At 42.1% G+C, this 19,428-nt stretch overlaps 1 protein-coding gene and 1 long non-coding RNA gene across 2 annotated transcripts in view; one reads left to right on the forward strand and one right to left on the reverse strand.

The window, feature by feature from the left end:
* Positions 1-19,364, reverse strand: part of LOC149434183 (piwi-like protein 1) — a 36,291-nt gene extending 16,927 nt beyond the window's left edge. The window contains exons 1-5 of the mRNA XM_089663994.1: positions 19,300-19,364; positions 17,951-18,023; positions 5,630-5,830; positions 2,576-2,679; positions 1,738-1,808 (exon numbers count right to left, since the gene is read on the reverse strand). Of these exons, the coding sequence (XP_089520120.1) occupies positions 1,738-1,808; positions 2,576-2,679; positions 5,630-5,830; positions 17,951-18,023; positions 19,300-19,364 (514 nt within the window). The remainder of the gene's footprint in view (positions 1-1,737; positions 1,809-2,575; positions 2,680-5,629; positions 5,831-17,950; positions 18,024-19,299) is intronic.
* LOC149434184 (uncharacterized) lies at positions 17,127-17,592 on the forward strand. Its single transcript, XR_016308801.1, has 2 exons — positions 17,127-17,213; positions 17,319-17,592. It is a non-coding gene; the product is annotated as an uncharacterized LOC149434184 (long non-coding RNA).
* Positions 19,365-19,428: the final 64 nt, after the last annotated feature.

Genomic DNA, 19,428 nt, shown 5'->3' on the forward strand with positions numbered 1-19,428 from the left:
CTATGAACTGTACCACAAAATTGTTCTGTAGCAGGTTACCAAAATTTGGCCTTTTAACTGTTACTGCAGTACCATTACTCCAGTCAATTTCCAGGTAGTTAAAATCCCCCATCACTGTCCCAGCCCTTGCAATCTATGCAAGGAGCAGAGTCTCCACCTCCTCATTAACACTGGGTGTCCTATAACAAACTCCAATAATTACCTTTGTAATACGGACCACCATGTGCAGTTCCACCCATAATGCTTCAGCCTCATCACACTCCCCATCAACTAGGTCCTTTTTCACACTTGCTTTGAGATCACTTCTCACATAGAGACAGACACCACCACCTTTCCTATTAACCTGTCTCTCCGAAAGAGAACATAGCCAGGAATATTACCCTCCCTAGCGGTCTGTGCTCAAAACGGTACATTTTTTTGCATGGAAATATTTTTTTTTATTGTAGGCCTGTAATTCTTAGGAATAGCTCATTCAAATCTGTCTGAACAAGAGTCTAGTAAACATCCCGGGTATAATAAAATTTGAAACACAAAATCATAAATATAATAAATCATAAAAAAAATTAATAAAATTCAATATAATGAAACCAAAAACACTGAAATTTTAAATATAGCATTAATTTTGCAAATCAATGAACTTAGTCGCAAAATCGTTTTCAGTGTCTGTTGAGGAATTTCCCCACTAATCATTATCACTCAATTCTGCAAGTGGTTCTGATTTACTATCGCTGTTCTCTAGCTGGTCTAAAACTGCTTTTGACCTAAAAAGGGACACTTTTTGGACGCCATGGACATTTCTCAGTTTCCAGGCAGAAAGATCAGTAAAAATGCAGGCAGGGCGCAGGACAAAGCACTCGGGACAAAATGTATGTGAAATGGTTTGATACAGGAATGTTATACTATGTGATTTTAGTGTATTTAGTGAATGTCACTTTTTAAAATTTTTAAATTTCCCGCCGGTTCCGGCCCCCGTATGTCCCAACGCTCACAGGGACCGGAACCAGGAAGACGGATGCCAGCATCGGCCGGAGGAGATAGCCAGGGACGCTGCAGGGGACACATCGTGGGAGCGCAGGACAAGGTAAGTGATCGAGGGAATCCCAGAGCAACGCTGCAGGGTAATCCCGAGTGTAGCTCGTGGTTACCACTTTTGGCACTGATAATTAACCCCGAGCTACACTCCAGAATACCACCAGGGAGGTTAATGGCCCAGTCATGTGAAGAACGAAGCCAAGATTTAGCAATACCAAATAAAATCATAGTTCTCCATGCACCAAAGCTTCCAACCAGGGACAGACTGACCATTTGGAAACTCGGGCACTGCCCGAGGTCAGTAGGGGGCCCCATGAGATGCCCCTGGTACCTTTTTCATAGGCTTTTTTGAGTTTGGGCAAGGACACGGGCCCCATGATCCCCTATTGCCCGGGGGCCCCATGAATTGTCAGTCCACCCCTGCTTCCAACTCACCATATTTGCTTGGCAGACTTCTGGCATTGGTGAACAAACACTAATTCATTGACACCTTGATCACACATGTTTTGCATATTTTTTATTTTCATACAAATGGTACGAATCCCTACTGACCCCGGGCAGTGCCCGAGTTACCAAATGGTCAGTCCGCCCTTGCTACAAAGTGACCTCCGTGCAGGAGGCAAGACAGTGTGCCACTGAAAAAGACATTGTGTGCCTGCCTTGGCTCGCATGCCCCTGGGTGTTTCGGTCAATCGGTTATCTTACCTTGCATGCAGACTTTAAGGCCATCAACAATCTCTTGCCTTTTGTCCTGGACCACACATCGAGAAAACCAACTAGAATGGAACAGAGCATCACACTATTAAAATGAATAAAATAGAAAGCTAGTTCTTTAGTTAACTGGATGCTACACCAAAGGCACGGTCCACATTCAGCTCACATGATCAGGAAAGGTCCTGATCGACAGCGCGTACCGGACATGTGTGCTGGAAGCGTGCTCGCTCTCAGCACGTTTTTCTTAATTGCACGCAAATGTGCGGCCGCTCGGCGTCAAGGCCTAGATACTGGGAGGCCGCATATTTGCGTGTGGAGGTTAAGGGAATTCCTTGGGGACCCACATATCTTCAGAACTTGTCCCCATTGTAAAATGTCCCCTCTATTACTTTTCTGGGGGCAACCAAAAATTTTTAGTTTTCTTTACGTTCACTTTCAATGATAAGTGTAAAACAGGACAAATAGAGGGGGTCAGTCTCCCTAATGAGGGCGCAGACACCAATAAAAACTGACAGGTGTTCTAATTCCTCTCTTTGTTCAAAAATAAAATGTTTTGTCTTTAGTTATATAACTCTAAACTCCAAAAGCAGCCATGATAAATTGCATAAACAATAGGGCGAGAATGTACACAATAGGGCGAGAATGTACACACTAGGGCGAGAATGTATACACTAGGGCAAGAATGTATACACTTCACAACTGAAAAAAGCATTACATCTCTGTTGTCCGACCCTCTTGCTTTACGCACTACCATCTTGCATAACATGACAGGTGCACTTTAATTTCCACTCCCTTTCAGCTGGAAAGCTTCATGACACTGCCATCTTACCGAGTCATTCCTTTGTTCATGCTGGCAACAAAACCAGCAATTGATTTTTTTCCTTCCAGGGTGTCATGGTAGATATCAATCCCAATCACCATCATGCGCTCCACCTGCAAGACAATACAACAAAGAATTCCAGCCATTAGTCAGTGATAAAGCAAGAGGTTGAGCATGACAGCCAGGCAACTAGAGTTTTCAGGTGAGGTCACAAGTGGCATTTTCCACAGATTGTAAACCCTATGAATTAACTCTTATTTACTCCTTTCTGGTCTGTTAAATACATCTTTGAAAGCATTTCGGTATATCTGTTCAATGGGCTACTTTCCCACGGAGGAGTTTTTGCTTAAAAAAAAAAAAAAAAAAAAAAGGAAAAAGCTTCTCAGAGGATTTTCAGGCCTTTTTTTTTTTTTTTTAAGTCACAAGTCCTTTAAAAAAAAATGCTCAGAAAGTGTGGCAAAAGCACGGTAAAAATGCCTATGCATATTTGCAGCGAATCAGTGTGAAAGTAGCCCAAGTGTGAAACAATATTTGTTGATCATTTCAGAAATGTAGAGCTTTCCTGTGAATGATTCAAGTGTTATTCCAAGGGGTATAATCAGCCCACCCAGTTTCCATCTTGGACTAGAGAACAATTAATCTCGATATAGTAGAGATGGTAAAGAGGGAGGAAGGAATTTTGTAGTTTAGTAAAAAGACAACTGATCCCAGTTCTTACAATTTCAATCCACAAAATGTAGCGCATCACCAGCCCACCACAGGATATGTTTGGCAGAACAGGTAATTTTCTGTACTTTAACATGGAAAAATATGCACATCTTGCAAAAATGTACAGAATTTTTCTTTGCAGTGACATAAAAGAAAAAAAAAACCACCACACAAAAACAAAAAAACAAAAACCACTTTAATTGGGAATACTGCTTAAAAAATTGGCTCACTAGTAGCTTTAATACTGAATATAGGCTGTATAAAAAGGATAAGTTCACCTTTCATAACATGTTACACCCGTATTCAGGGTGTAGCATGTTATGAAATGACATGCCAGTAGATGAGGATTTCTCCTTCCTGCGGTGTGCTTCATATCAAGAACTTGTCAGTGGCATAATGGCAAGCGCGACATTGGCCCAAGAGCGGTTAAGCTGTGTAATGTGCTACCACATCTGGCTGTAATGACAAGACCAGCAATGGAATAAATAAATGGTATGCCTATTCTTTAACACTAAAAATGGTAGCCACTTCCCCCATTTTCTTTCCTATGGAAATATTTTGATCTAGAGAACTGACCTTACCTTGTGGAGTCAGGTAGGATACCCCTTGCCTAAAGCTACCCAGGAGACTTGTATTCATGTTGGCCAAAAAACACCAGCATTCTTAAGTGGCTGAACTAGACCTACATTTTTTTTTTTTTTCTTCATGTCTAACTCTTCCATTTCCAGATGCTGTCCAGAGCCTTTTTTTAATCATGAAAAATACATGCAAAGCGCTTTCCCGGTACTCAAATGGACCCGGTACACAATACTTTGAGGTTTTGCATGAAAGAAAATATGTTGGACATTGCTGCAATAATGTCTGCACAGAAATGAGCTGGAACACATCCAAACATCAACAAAAAAATACTGCTCTTTACTTCTGCTTTCTCTCAAAATGTCTGAAATAGTTAAATTTTTTACTGTTTTTCAGTGCATTCTGGGCATTTTGGAAGGTCAAAGATCCATAATATAATAAAATAAACTTATCCGGTTTTTAAATAGCAATTGTGCTTTTGCTTTTATATATGTTTATTTTATGGATTCTCTATATGGATTTTTTTTTTTTTTTTAATTCTATATTATAGGATTTTTTGTATACGATATTTTATGATTTTTATTATTATTATTATTATTATTATTATTATTAGGTATATATTTTTACAATAATTATTTAATTTTTTCTATTATAGATACTTTTTATTGCTAATCGATCTCTAACCAGCGATTTGTATGCCAGTTGTACAATTACGCTCTCAATTTTTTCCATCATTTATTTCCACCCATTTTTTAAATCTATATCTATCTATAATTTTTTTGTGTATATTGTTTTTATATATACTTTTTCTGTATGTGTTTGACATTATTATATATATTGCCATTTTTATGAGTATTCTTATGTGTATTGTTCTGCTCATCTACAGTATCACCACCTGTTATACCATTTTGAATATTCATGTAATATTTTGAGGGGAATTTGTATTTATGTTTTTTTGATCAGCTCTGATGAAAAAGGGAGCACCCTTCGAAACGCGTTAGTTTTTATCCCCCCCTTTGGATTTACCTGTAACCCCGCGTGGATATGGTTTACTTATGCCTGTTTTACCATCACCTTTGTAAGTATATTTCCTAAATTAAATTAGTCACTATTTATTGAGGTAATGCGCAAGGTTTGTGCGACCTTTCATCCTCTTCTACATTTTGGAAGGTCTCCGGAGGTAATCTTTAAAAAACGCTTCTAAAACGCAAACGCTCATAAATGCGGTATGCAAAACGCAGCTAAACAGATGTTTTTTAACCTACGTTTTCCAGCAGTCAGTTTCCATCGTTCAGAAGTGTACCATGTACATGGGGCCTTACTGCTCCTAAACGCTGCTGCAAAACTCTGATAAAAGCCTGTGTGCATGGACACATAGGCTTTTATTGAGTGGAGTTTAGGGAATTTGGCCAAGAACCGCCAAAACCATTTAGGAGTAGGGGCGGACTGACCATTTGGAAACTCGGGCACTGCCCGGAGGCCCGGGGTCAGTAGGGGGCCTCATGAGATGCTCCTGGTACCTTTTTCATAGGCTTTTTTGAGTTTGGGCAAGGACACAGGGTCCCCATGATCCCCTATTGCCTGGGGGCCCCATGAGTTGTCAGTCCGCCCCTGTTTAGGAGCAGCAGTGTTTATGAGGCCTTACACACAGCGCTCGTAGCACTTACTCAGGTAGTAGTGGGGTGTAAAATTACTACTGACATTCTAAGCAAGATGCTCTGAATAAAATGCACGAGCACATGGAAAGTATTTTTACATTATACAGTAGGAGTGACTTGCCGGTATCTCCACGCTCCAAAGTTCCCCTCCCAGTTTACAGTTCATCTGAAGAGCAATCTTGGTACACACGGACATGATGGTCTGGGGCTTGCTCAGGGTCTTGGAGACCACACACTGGCTTGGTATGGGGACATCCACACACAGGTACTTCTTTATACCATCATACTTCATCTTGTGTATACTGGACAGTATACACACTACCTGAAAAGGGAAATGAAGGAAGAGATGCTTTAGAAATCTAGACCAGAGCACCTGCAGTAAAAAAGGAGCACATATTGCAGGTCAGGGATGGAAAAAAAAAAAAAAAAAAACCACACACATTCAAGTCAGGTTGCCTTCATATCTTAAATGTGGATATCCAATCAGCCATAAATACCAAATAGTATGTGTCCCTCTCGCCAAAGTTTTAAATGTTTGTTTAGTCTAGGGGAGGATTCAAGTAAAGCAATACTTACCTTATTCCTCCATCCCCTGGCAGCCAGGCAAACTCCTCCACTCTCAATATGGATGGGCTTTTGACTCTCAAGTACAATGCAGACCCTCCTGATCTTGCATTGCACATGACAGAAAGGGAGCAGCCACACAACCGCAGTAAAGAAATGGCTTCATGGGACCAGTCTTAGACTGGCCATACACTATACAATATTCTGTCCAATTTCTGCCCAATTTCCTTTGGATTTACCTTCAACTGTGTAGTGCAAGGGCCTACCTAATTGAATAAAATTGAAAGTCTTGTTTGGGTTTGACCTCCTATTATATGGTTTTTGGTAAATCTAAAGCAAAAATCTCAAGAAAATTGTATAATGTAAGGCCAGCCTTACAGGGACGAAAGCCTGCAGGAATGTGGAAGGGGGGGCAGTTAACTTTTTTTTTTAAAAAAATCGCCTCTAGATTAACCACTTGCCTACCAGGCACTTATACCCCCTTCCTTACCAGGCCAATTTTCAGCTTTCAGCGCTGCCGCATTTTGATTGACAATTGCGCGGTCATGCAACATTGTACCCATATGAAATTTTGATCATTTTTTTCTCACAAATAGAGCTTTCTTTTGGTGGTATTTAATCGCCACTGGGCGCTTTACTTTTTGCGCTATAAATTAAAAAAAGTGCAAAAAATTTGAAAAAAAAAAAAAGTTTATTTGTTTCTTTTATAAAATTTTTCAAACAGGTATTTTTTCTCCTTCACTGATTTGCGTTGATGAGGCGGCACTGATGGGCACTGATAGGCGGCACTGATGGGCACTGATAGGCAGCACTAAAGGGCACTGATAGGCAGCACTAATGAGGTGGCACGGATAGGCGGCACTGATACACAGCACTAATTAGGGGTCACGGATAGGCGGCACTGATAGGCGGCACTGATAGGTGACACTGATGATGGGTACTGATAGACGGCACTGACTGGCATCACTTCTGGGCACTGACTGGCGGCACTGACTGGCACAACCCCTGGGCACTGACTGGTGGCACTGACTGGCAGCACTGGTGGGTGGCACTGGTGGGTGGCACTGGTGGACAGCACTGGTGGACAGCACTGGTGGGTGGGCACAGGTGGGTGGCACTGGTGGGCACAGGTGGGTGGCGCTGGTGGGCACAGGTGGGTGGGCACAGGTGGGTGGCACTGCTGGGCACATGTAGGTGGCACTGCTGGGCACAGGTAGGTGGCACTGCAGAGTGGCACAGGTGGGGGCACTGCTGGGCACAGGTGGGGGCACTGCTGGGCACAGGTGGGGGCACTGCTGGGAATGGGTGGGCGGGGTTAGTGGGCGCACAGCTGATCGGAACTTGCGGGGGTCACTGCTGGGCACCGATCATCAGGGCACTGATCATCAGTGCCCTGATGATCGGTGCCGATCCCCGCTCTGACAACTGCCGGTTCTCGGCAGTACTTTCCTCACGATCTGACAGCGTGAGGAAAGTGCAGCCGAGAACCGGCACTTGCATTTTCCTGTGATCAGCGTGTCATTGGACACCGCTGATCACGTGGTAAAAGGCCGGTGGGATCGGCCTTTCACCACATCTCGTGATCAGCTGTGTCCGTAGGACACAGCGATCACGGAGATCGCCGGGTGTGCGCCCCCTGGGGCGCGCAGGAGAGCGCGTTCTGGGAGGACGTCATATGACGTCCACTCAGAACTGGCCGGCCGCGGTGAAGCCGTCATTCGGCTATGCGCGGTCGGCAAGTGGTTAAACTACCATTTAAACCTCTTTATCTGGAAAAGAGAACAAAGAGGAAGGTGCATTACCGAAAGCTTCTATTAAAAACACAAATGCTAATTTCATACTCACAAAAGGAGATAGGATACAAGCAGTATATCACACCAAACTCAGATCCTGTGGTAGTAGAGTCACCTGGTCCAAAGCATCACTCAGCTGGTAGGTTTCTGTGTTCTGGGGGACACACCTCGTTCCTCAGAGCTACGCCAAACAAAGACTCACATCCCACATGGTGCATTCACCAAAAAGCATTAGCCTGCCGACTGACTGGTGCTTTGGACCAGGTAACAGTCTACTACCACTGGACCCAAGTTTGGTGAGATATACTGCTTGTAGCCCATCTTCTTTAAGTAAGAAATTGGCATTTGTGTTTTTTTTTTGTTTGTTTTTTTAATAAAAGCTTCCTGTATTGCACTAGGTGTTTGCATCCTCCTGTTTGTTCTTTTTACAGTTGCATGTTAAAGTTCACCTTTCATAACATGTTACGTGTTTAACCCATATTCAGGGTGTAACATGTTCTGCAAGAACTGGCCCCCCCGATACTCCTTGCCTTGAGAGCTAGCCGGGGATCTTCAGCATTCCATCTGCAGATCCAAGTGCTCCACATTGTATACAGTTGGGACCAGGTAATGCATAAATCCTAGGTTTGTTATTTTTGTGCTGGTTATCTTGGGTGTGGGGAATCTCATACTTCGGCTCCAAGGAGCAGGGCCCTCGAACCCCTCCTGTATTGTTACTGTATTGTCTCATGTACTGTCCCCCACTATAATGTACAGCGCTGAGCAAACTTTTTGGCACTATATAAATACTGTATGATAATAATCTCATACACACAATGAGAATATTGTCTTTTTGCATGCTAGTCTCATATAAAAAAAAAAAAAAAAAGGAATAGGTTACTAAAGTTACAAATATCTCGTATGACAGAATACAGCTTCAGAAGTGATGTAATGTAATGTATTCTTTCGTTTACGATCATGCACAGTCTGGTCACTTGATTTTTTTTTTCAGAGGAATACTGTACTGATTAAACAAAACTCATTCCTTCTAGTATCACAAGAGATTATCCTTTGGATAATTTCGCATGAACTGTCGCTGTATACGAATGATTAGAGAACGATCAATTCGAAAGCGGTATTTTTCGTCCAATTTTCTCATTGTGTGTACTTGGCATAAGTGCTACTTTAACCTCCCTGGCGGTATTCCCGAGTGTAGCTCGGGGTAAAATGTCAGTGCCAAAAGCGGTAACCCCAAGCTACACTCGGGCTTACCATGCGGTGCTGCATAGGGAGTCCCTGCAGCGCTTACCTTGTCCTGCGCTCCCGCAATGTGTCCCCTGCAGCGTCCCCGGCCATCTCCTCCGGCCGATGCCGGCATCCGGCTTCTGTGTTCCGGTCCCTGTGATGTCGGGACATACAGGCGCCGCCAGCGGCGGGAAAATTTGAACATTTTCAAAAATGTAATTTTTCAAAACAAATTTTTCATAGTAAAACATTGCTGTTTCAACCCATTTCACATACATTTTGTCCCGAGTGCTTTGTCCTGTGCCCTGCCTGCATTTTGTCTGTTCTTTCTGCCCGGAAACAGAGAAACGTCCATGGCATCCAAAAAAAGTGTCCCTTTAGGTCAAAAGCGGTTTTAGACCGGCTAGAGAACAGCGATAGTAAATCAGAACCACTTGCAGAATTGAGTGATAATGATTCGTGGGGGAAATTCCTCATCAGACACTGAAACCGATTTTGCGACTTTGCTCAGTGATGTGCGAACTTGGCGCTCTATTTCAAATTTCAGTATTTTTGGTTTGATTATATTATTGAATTAAATGTATTATATTTTTTATGATTAAATTATAATTTATGATTTCGTGTTTCAAGTTTTATCATACCCGGATGTTTACTAGACTCTTGTTCGGACAGATTTCAGTGAGTTATTCCTAAAAATTACAGGCCTACAATAAAAAAAATACATATTTCCATGCAAAATAATGGTACCGCTTTCAGCACTAAAAATCTGAAATAATCATACCGCCGAGGAGGTTAATGGTTGAATAGAATTCAGTTTTAGTGGTCTCTGGCAGCCAAGACATCTTGCCAAACCCACCATCATGCCTCCACAGGCAAATCTCATTGATATAATAACCAACTCCTAATCCAGCCACTTCAGCTGTACACACCATATTGGTGCATTTAGGAACTTCTAAGTGGCACTGCCATTCTTTGGAAAATCAGATGGCACCTTCTTTCTGCTCTCTTTCAGAGCATACGTGTCTGCCTTTCTTTATCTACCTGCAGTGCTGGCCCCTCCTGCCACCTACTGCTCTGCCATTGGAGGTGTGTGCCTATTTCTATATCCAGCGCAAGCAGCATTGAGGCGCAAAAAAAAAAAAAAAAAAAAAAACCCCATGCACCAAAGCTGCGTTCAGAGAGGTGCTTCTTTGCACAGTTTGTGCGCATATGAGCATCAATGTTTTCCAATAGCCAGAATAAATGAATATTCTAGCCAGTAGAATGCATTTAAGCTCAACGCCATACGCACACATACACAGACGGCATTAGAGGCATTTGGTTCTGGCAGAAAAAATCCATTACATTGGGGGCATACTTACGCCCGTGCAGGGGTGGACTGACCATTTGGAAACTCGGGCACTGCCCGAGGCCCGGAGTCAGTAGGGGGCCCTATGAGATGCCCCTGGTACCTTTTTCATAGGTTTTTTTGAGTTTGGGCGAGGACACAGGGACCCCATGATCCCCTATTGCTCGTGGACCCCATGAGTTGTCAGTTCGCCCCGTGTGATTGAGGTTCCAGAGATAGGCAAGCAAGTTCATTTATAGGCCTGTGACATACACTAGTTTCAAGTGCAAGATTAAAGAACATATAAACCATAATTGGAAAAAACAGTTTGCTAAAGCCCTTAGTATTTTGTGAAAAAAATATTGCTGTTTTGATACAATTTTATCCTCTTTTCCCATCTCAATGCTGTTAATTTCCTTTGGCCTCTTTCAGTCTCTTTCCGCCTACAAGCACTCACTCTAATGGTGGAACATGCCTGAGCAAAGTGTTTTCAAACAGGTACTTGCAGCTTCCTCCAGGGGAGCATGTGACACTGACAACACAGGAGAGCAACTGGGAGGCAGGGACAGGGAGTGTTGTCACAATATACTTGGAAGTGCCAAGACAAGAGCCTCAGGGATATTTTTAATGAATGCTGCAAACTGGAAAATTCTGAAAATATGACTATTGAAATTACATTAATGTGTTAAAACTTATACAAGATTTCAGTAACTGGGTTTATAACCATTTTAAAAAGGAGAAGTACAGCCAAAGCTTTTTTGGCGGTACTTCTATGGACCACAGGAGTGCAGTTCGTTCTGCACTCCTGTGACCCATTTTCAGTTGGCAACGGACCGAAGTTGGCTGACGGAACTCAGCCGGTCCAGGCTGGGGAAAGATCCCGACTTCAAAGTCAGTATCGACCCCAGAGTCTGGAGCGGCACCTGGCTCAGCGAGCCTCAGAGCCTGAGCCAGCCACTCCCTCCCCCTCCATGGGTGGCTGAGCAGACAGCGGTGACCGACAGTCTCGCTCGCTGCTCAGAGTGGAGAGAACTCTGGGATCATGCGATTGCAGAGTTCTCACCCTTAGAGTTGACGGGGGACAGATGCAGCATTGAACTGATGCTGCATCCACCCAAGTACAGTGAAGGAAATACGTATTTGATCCCCTGCTGATTTTGGTGTTCCAACATGACAATGACCCAAAACACGGCTAAGGCAACAAAGGAGTGGCTCAAGAAGAAGCACCTTAAGGTCCTGGAGTGGCCTAGCCAGTCTCCAGACCTTAATCCGACTGAAAATCTGTGGAGGGAGCTGAAAGTTCAAGTTGCAAAACATCAGCCACCAAACCTTAAATCACTTGGAGAGGTTCTGCCAAGAGGAGTGGGCCAAAATCCCTCCTGAGATGTGTGCAAACCTGGGGGCCAACTACAGGAAATGTCTGACCTCTGTGATTGCCAACAAGGGATTTGCCACCAAGTGCTAAGTCATGTTTTGTGAAGGGGATCAAATACTTATTTCCCTCATGAACATGAAAATCAGTCATTTGTTAGACATGCATTTCTGTTGAATTTTTTGTTGCTATTCTGTCTCAGTGTTACAATACACCTACCATTCGATTTTTAGACTGATCATTTCTTTGTGAGTGGGAAAAAAATTCAAAATCAGCAGGGGATCAAATACTTATTTCCTTCACGAAGTATAAACAGGGGGAAAAAAAAGTAATGAAACCCCTTTCCGAATGATTGGGGCATCTGGATAAAAACCTGTCCAGAGAAGAAAAGGGGAGCGATACCATCAGTCCTGTGTCATGCCAACAGTAAAGCTCAATCATGTGGGGGGTTGCTTCTCAGCCAAGGGAGTGGGCTCACTCACAATCTTGCCTAAGAACACAGCCATGAATAAAGTACAAAAACACCCTCTGAAAGCAAACTTCTCCCAGCCATCCAAGAACAGCTGGGCGATGAACAATGTCTTTTCCAGCATGATGGAGCACCTTGCCATAGGGCAAAAGTGATAACTAAATGGCTTGGGAAAAAAAAACTCAAAATTTTGCATCCATGGCCAGGAAACTCCCCAGACCTTAATCCCATTGAGAAATTGTAGTCAATCCTCAAGAGGCGGGTGAACAAACCCCCCCCCCTCCCCCAATTATGACAAACTCCAAGCATTGATTATGCAATAATGGGCTGCCATCAGTCAGGAATTGACCCAGAAGTTGATAGACAGCATGCCAGGGCGAATTTCAGAGGTCTTGAAAAAGAAGAAGGGTCAACACTGCAAATATTGACACTGTGCATAAACTTAATGTAATTTTCAATAAAAGCCTTTGACACTTATGAAATGCTTGTAATTATACTTCAGTATACCATAGTAACATCTGACAAAAAGATCTAAAAACAGCAGAGTTTGTGAAAATTAATATATTTGTGCCATTCTCAAAACCTTTGGCCAGGGCTGTGCAATATACAACAACAATAAAGCAAAAGCAAGCCACCAAAAATGACACTAATTGTTAATGTCATAAGCACCTCTCCGACTCACTTGTACAAGTGTGGATACATAAACCCAGGGGACAGCATACTAAACAATATGATAGTGTGACAAGAACACGCCTATCTGAAAAAGAAGGTTTCTAAAAGATCCACGCGGAGTAATATGAATTCAAATGAATTTAACAATACTTTATTTGATCACATAGATCATGGGGAGGTTAAACATAAGCACGGTGTACATATGAAAAAAATAAAATCATGTTTAAAAACACTTAGCGTCTTCAATTAAGGGTCATCTTAGCCAACAGAGCACCATATAAGGCAGAGACCTAGAGGACTGGGAGAAAGGTGAGATTTTTGATCTAACTAATAGTAGAGGAAGGAGTCGATCGAAACGTAAAAAACATTTTTCTAGAAATAATAGAGGATATTCGTCAATGAGTGAGGATGATGATGAAAGTAATAAGAGATCTGTCAGTTTTTTAGAGGAAAAAACAGATGGCGAGAACCATGGAATACTAAAACAAACAAACAAATGAATGGGACAAAGGAAGAAAGAAATACCCCAATTGCCCTCAAACCATCCAATCAAAATCGAACCAGAAGTCACAAGAGGTAAAAACTAACCAAGAAGGGGGAACGAATGACCTTAAGGTAATAAATCTATCTAATTTTGTATTGAAAAAAAGACACTATGATTTACTGCGGAAAGGTCTAACTTTTTCTCCTACGGACAAAATGGACTTGTTTGAGGTATATAAAGACTTAAACTTGTTTTTGAGAAAGATCCTTCTAAGAATTCCATATGTATCTAGAGAAGAACAAAATCCCTGTGATCTGAATTCAGAGAGAGAACAACAGGCACTAAGAGATCTTATTAGTCTCCTTGATGAGACTCCCACAGATAGTGAATTTGGGGAGGGAGATGTTTCTAACAAGTGGAAAAGACATACTAGACTTAAAACTCCCTCCAGAAGAATGCCTAATATCAGGGAAAACAAATGGCTAAGTACCTTTTTAGATCTAGTACATGATGACCTTGGAAAAATAGACTGGACAATGAGGAATGCTGATAACCTCACTAGGGGTGAAAGAATAGCCCTTAGGGAACTTAGAAATGCTAAAAACATTGTGATTAAAAAGAGTGATAAAGGGGGGAATGTGGTACTACTAGAGAGTGTGGAATATGAGAAGGAGGTGTTTAGACAGCTGAGGAGTCTGGATACATATCGCAAACTACATAATAACCCGTTTCCAAAACTGGTGGTTGATCTAAATAAAAAAGTGGGGTTGGCACGTGAAGCAAACCTATTAACCAAACGGGAATGTGATATGTTGACAGTTGATACATATAATATCCCCACCTTCTACGTAATCCCAAAAATACATAAAAATCCCTCTCAACCACCGGGACGCCCTATAGTATCTGCTATTGGTGGCCCTTTGGAACCAATAGGTAAATTTGTAGACGACTTGATCAAGGATTTGGTCCTGGAGCTCAAATCCTATGTAAGAGACACGGGGGATGTACTTAAAAAGATTCTAAATGTAAAAGTACCAGAAGGTGCACTCCTGGTGGGCATCGATGTGGAATCACTCTATACCTCCATCCCACACGTTTGGGGACAAAAAGCGGTGGCCCATTTTTTGGAGATATACTTTCCTGAAATGGAGGCCCAAAATGAATTTATATTGGACTTGCTTGAGTTTATGCTGACCCATAACTGTTTTCAGTTTCTGGGCTTCTTCTATCAGCAAATATGTGGTACCTCCATGGGAGCACCCTGGGCCCCGGCATTCGCATGTCTACATCTAGGTATGTGGGAAGAGGAGCTAGTATATCCCTCCACTCCCTATAAACAATATGCAATAACCTGGTTGCGATACATTGATGATGTCCTAATGGTATGGGATGGAGGTATGGATGAGCTTAAAAGCTTTATGGAATTTTTGAACAAGAATGATAGAAATATCAAACTTACGTATACAGTGGATAGAGAGGTGATAACATTTTTGGATTTGTCAATCTCTGTCCACAAAAATAAACTGGTCACTAAAACATTTAGAAAGGAAACAGCGGCCAATACACTTCTACATGCTAATAGTTACCATCCAAAGAGTCTAAAACAGGGAATCCCTATTGGTCAGTTCCAGAGAATAAAAAGAAACTGTACAGAAGAATTAGAATATAGACATGAATCTATCCAGCTCTACAAAAGGTTCAGAGAGAGGGGCTATTCACATAGAACCCTAAGAAGAGCAAAAAGAAGAGCCCTCGGTAAATCAAGAGAGGAACTAATTAATAAATCAAAACCAAAGGCAGCTGTGAATACTGAAAACCAACCGGTAAGATTCATAACTAAATTCGGACAACAATGGGACGAAGTCAAGATGGCCCTGGACTCCCATTGGCATTTACTAATTCAAAATCCGCAGATAGCGAAAGTGGTAGGAGAGAGCCCCCATATGGTGGCAAAACGAACTCGGAATCTAAATGATATATTAGTACAATCAGAATTTCAGAGGGTACCACAGAGAAACTGGCTAACTAGGAAGACTGGTATATATGGTATGTTTCCATGTGGTCATTGTCAGATTTGCCCATTTGTACATAAGTCTAATCAGTTCTTCAACAATGATAACTCCAGGATATTTCAAATACGAAGCTTTATTAACTGTTCTAGTAGTAAAATGATATACATGATAGAATGCCCATGTAAAAAGATTTATATAGGAAAAACCAAAAGAAGCCTTAGGACTAGGATTGGTGAACATCTGAGAGACATTAGAAATGAAAATAGGAATGTGAGAAAGGGAGAAAAAGTGAACCCATTGGCGCAACACTTTAAAGAAGTACACGGGGGCAAAACAGATGGTCTAAAAGTAAAAGGGATCTTTCTGCTGAATATTTCGGCTCGTCGGGGTGATTTTGATAAAGTCCTCCTACAAAAAGAAAAATTTTGGATCCATACCCTAGGAGCACTTGTCCCATCTGGACTAAAACACAGAACTTAACTTTGGGGTGTTTTTGAAATAAATTCCCTTGAACTCTCTATTTATCATGAGCTACAATCTACATTGCGATACCCTATATATGTACTAAATATGGGCCTCTGTGGACAGAATATGAACCTAATTGTTCGATTCTTTCTACTCTAATTAGGTGGTGAGCATATAGAATAATAGGACTGTTTTTGAAATCTTGGTAGCTGTACTTGGTCTTGATGTTTCCCTATGTGAAAGTGAAATATGCTAATAATAGTCTCCCGTCTATCATTCTCCTGGAAGATGATTTGGTCCATAGTAATTAGGCTCCTCTTCCACATCCAGCAATCATTTTTAAATTCAGGATATATGTTTTAATTCACTTCTGGATATTCCCAATGTAGTGATATTCTTTCAACACAAGATGGCGAGGTGGAGACTCTTTGGTATGCAATTAGTGCACCATATAAGGCAAAGGATTGAAGTCCCCTCCCAGTTCTGACGAAGTCTGCGGTGATTGGCGGACGAAACGCGTCAACGTATTGACGTCACTACGCTCGGCGTCTTCACAGGGTGCGGCGCCCACGAGGCGGGAAGGAACGGCGGTGTCACAGCTCCCTGCTAGGTAGGCCCAAGACCTCTTGAGAACTACCAGTGGGCTATTATCACAGCGGTTCGCAAACGGCAATCCTTCAGGGAAATATATCTTCCACCGGTGGCAAGTTATTTAAAAGCTTACGGCTGTTGAGATTTACAGAGCCTACATGGTGTTCATAGGGCATGTTGTATGGGCCTAATTTACCCTGTATACTCGGGGAATTTTTTGGAAATCCTCTAAGGAGGAGAATCTACATATATATATATATATACATATGCTATCCTATTCAGGTATTTTTTGCTGTGACATAGCCATATCCTTATAAAACCACAAATAACCTTCTCAAATTGAGCAATTTTTGGAAACCCTTTACTGGGTATATTAAATTCAGGTATCTGCGGCCTGCTATATGCTATATACACACTATATGTGTTTGAAATCCACGCATCGTGTATACCTGGTCCCTCACCCCCATATGCATTTTTGGAAAAGCATCAAGGACCTGATCTTAGTTCAAGTCGACAGGAGTCTTCTTGATCCTTATTGATGGTAATATATCCACATCTTTATGTGTGTTTTGTCTTCGGGATTACCTGATGCCCATGTTCTACACATTTATTATCTTTTTCTATATATATCCTCAGAATCATTTGGTACTGTGGACCCTGTTCCACTTGGGGTGGCTATCCAGGAAGTCCCTACATTTGAGAGGCGGGTATGATAGTCTCACCTATGAGAAGGTAACAGCAGCATCCATTGACTATTGTGGAGGGAGGCCTGGTAAATTTTGGATGTGATTTGGTTTCCATATTGCTAGATACATACTATGTATTCTTGTGTTCCAGCTTGTACATTCCAGGAGGTCCCTGATCTATACTGGGAACACACCTACTGAATATACGGTTCACACAAATATTAAGCAGGAAACCTACGGAAATCCAGGATAACTATTCCATCATTACACCACTCTGCCTTATATGGTGCTCTGTTGGCTAAGATGACCCTTAATTGAAGACGCTAAGTGTTTTTAAACATGATTTTATTTTTTTCATATGTACACCGTGCTTATGTTTAACCTCCCCATGATCTATGTGATCAAATAAAGTATTGTTAAATTCATTTGAATTCATATTACTCCGCGTGGATCTTTTAGAAACCTTCTTTTTCAGATAGGCGTGTTCTTGTCACACTATCATTTTGTTTACTGTGCAATATACAACCCTGCTTAGGGCCTGGCTGTAATTGGTCCATGTGAATGATGCCTAATATTTAACCCACGTTATTTAGTTGATTTTACATAATCAAAGTCTGTAATCAGACAACTTTATTTAACTGAATCTAATCTATTCTCCTCCCCAATCCATGTCTGTGTTTCCACATTTATAGGCGCTTTAAAATCCTATTCTTTACACTGCTCCACAATTTTTTGCAACTGGCTTTTTGAATCTAGGAAGATCGCCACACCTGCTGTACTTACCATCTCTGTTCGGTCTGAAATATTCTGCTGGAAGGCCTGTATATAAGCAGCCACACTGTCCTCTATTTCTACCCTAAAAAACAAAATCAAATATAAATGATAGAACATTAGCATGTACTGTACTTCATATAAAAAGGTAATTTTAGGTTTTGGAAGGGGCAGGTGGTTAGACTTTCACCATGCTAATTTGACCTGGGGACCATTGTCAGATAAAACTGGAATGGAGAAAAAAAAAAAAAAAAAAAAAAAAAAAAAAAACACATTTATTTACCTAACTGTATTTCCAGGAATCTTCCAGGACAGCTTCACATGAGAGAGGCTCCTCCCACCAGGAAACACCTGATCCACTTTTTCCTCATAAGTAGCCTCTCTGCCCCAGGGATCCTCAGTGTATGTGTGTGTATATATATATATATTAAAATAAAACAAATATAACCAAAGGCCTAGGATAAATCACAGATATAACAATAGGAACAACATATGTCTAGTCCATTGAATGACGGAACGTCAGCATAAAAAACTATACACTAAATTGGGAGAGAGCTACTGCGTTTTCCCAAGTCATCTTCCAGGACAGCTTCACATGAGAGGATTGAATAGGAATACACAACTTAAGGTGGGACTGCCACTTGCAAGACCTTCCTGCCAAACGCCTGGTCCTTCTTGGCGATCAGGTCCATCCGGCAGTGCCTGGTGAAGGTGCTGAAGCTGGACCATGTTGGGGGCTCTGCAGATCTGTCCAGGGGAGGCACCAGCTCTCTGCCCACATACCTGCAGTGGCCCTAATCGAGTGTGCTTTTAAGCCAGGTGGTGGTGTCAGTGATGCGGTTTTGTGCGATGGTGCCTTTAGAGGCAGTGTATCCCTTCCTTGGTCCTTGAAATAAGATGAAGAGGCTGGATGAGAGTCTCCATGCTTTAGTGTGCTCGATGTACGCGATTAGGCATCTTCTTACATCGATTTTGTTGTAGTCTTTGGCGTTGCTCAGACTCACATAAAAAAGATGGTATTACAATTTCTTGTGTTCTGTGGAAATGTGATGCGACCTTTGGTAGGAATGCCGGATCCGTATGGAGGATAATCCTATCCAACAGGATTGTCCAGTAAGGCTCTATCACTGACAGTGTTTGCTGACAGTTCGCTGACTCTGCAAGCAGAGACTAGGGCTACCAAGAGGGTGGTTTTGAGGGTTAAGTGCCTGAGAGAACATTTTCCCAAGGGTCTGAATGGCTCATGTAGGAAACTTTTTAAAACTGTACCTAGATCCCAGAGAGGGCATTTAGGTGCTCATGGGACTCTACGTCTGGCGATAGCCCTCAGGAATCTGACCACTAGGGGATCCTCCGCTAACTTCAGCTCCAGGAAGTTAGACAAGGCAGCTACTTGCACTTTGAGTGTATTAGAGGCCAAGTTCATGTTCGCCTCTGCTTGAAGGAATTTGAGTATTGTGTTTAGGATAGGAGCTCCCGGCGACTCGTTC

This window comes from Staurois parvus, unplaced genomic scaffold (assembly GCF_062004578.1).
Source record: "Staurois parvus isolate SC_StPar_1 unplaced genomic scaffold, SC_StPar_1.0 ptg001810l, whole genome shotgun sequence".
NCBI classification, from domain to species: Eukaryota; Metazoa; Chordata; class Amphibia; order Anura; family Ranidae; genus Staurois; species Staurois parvus.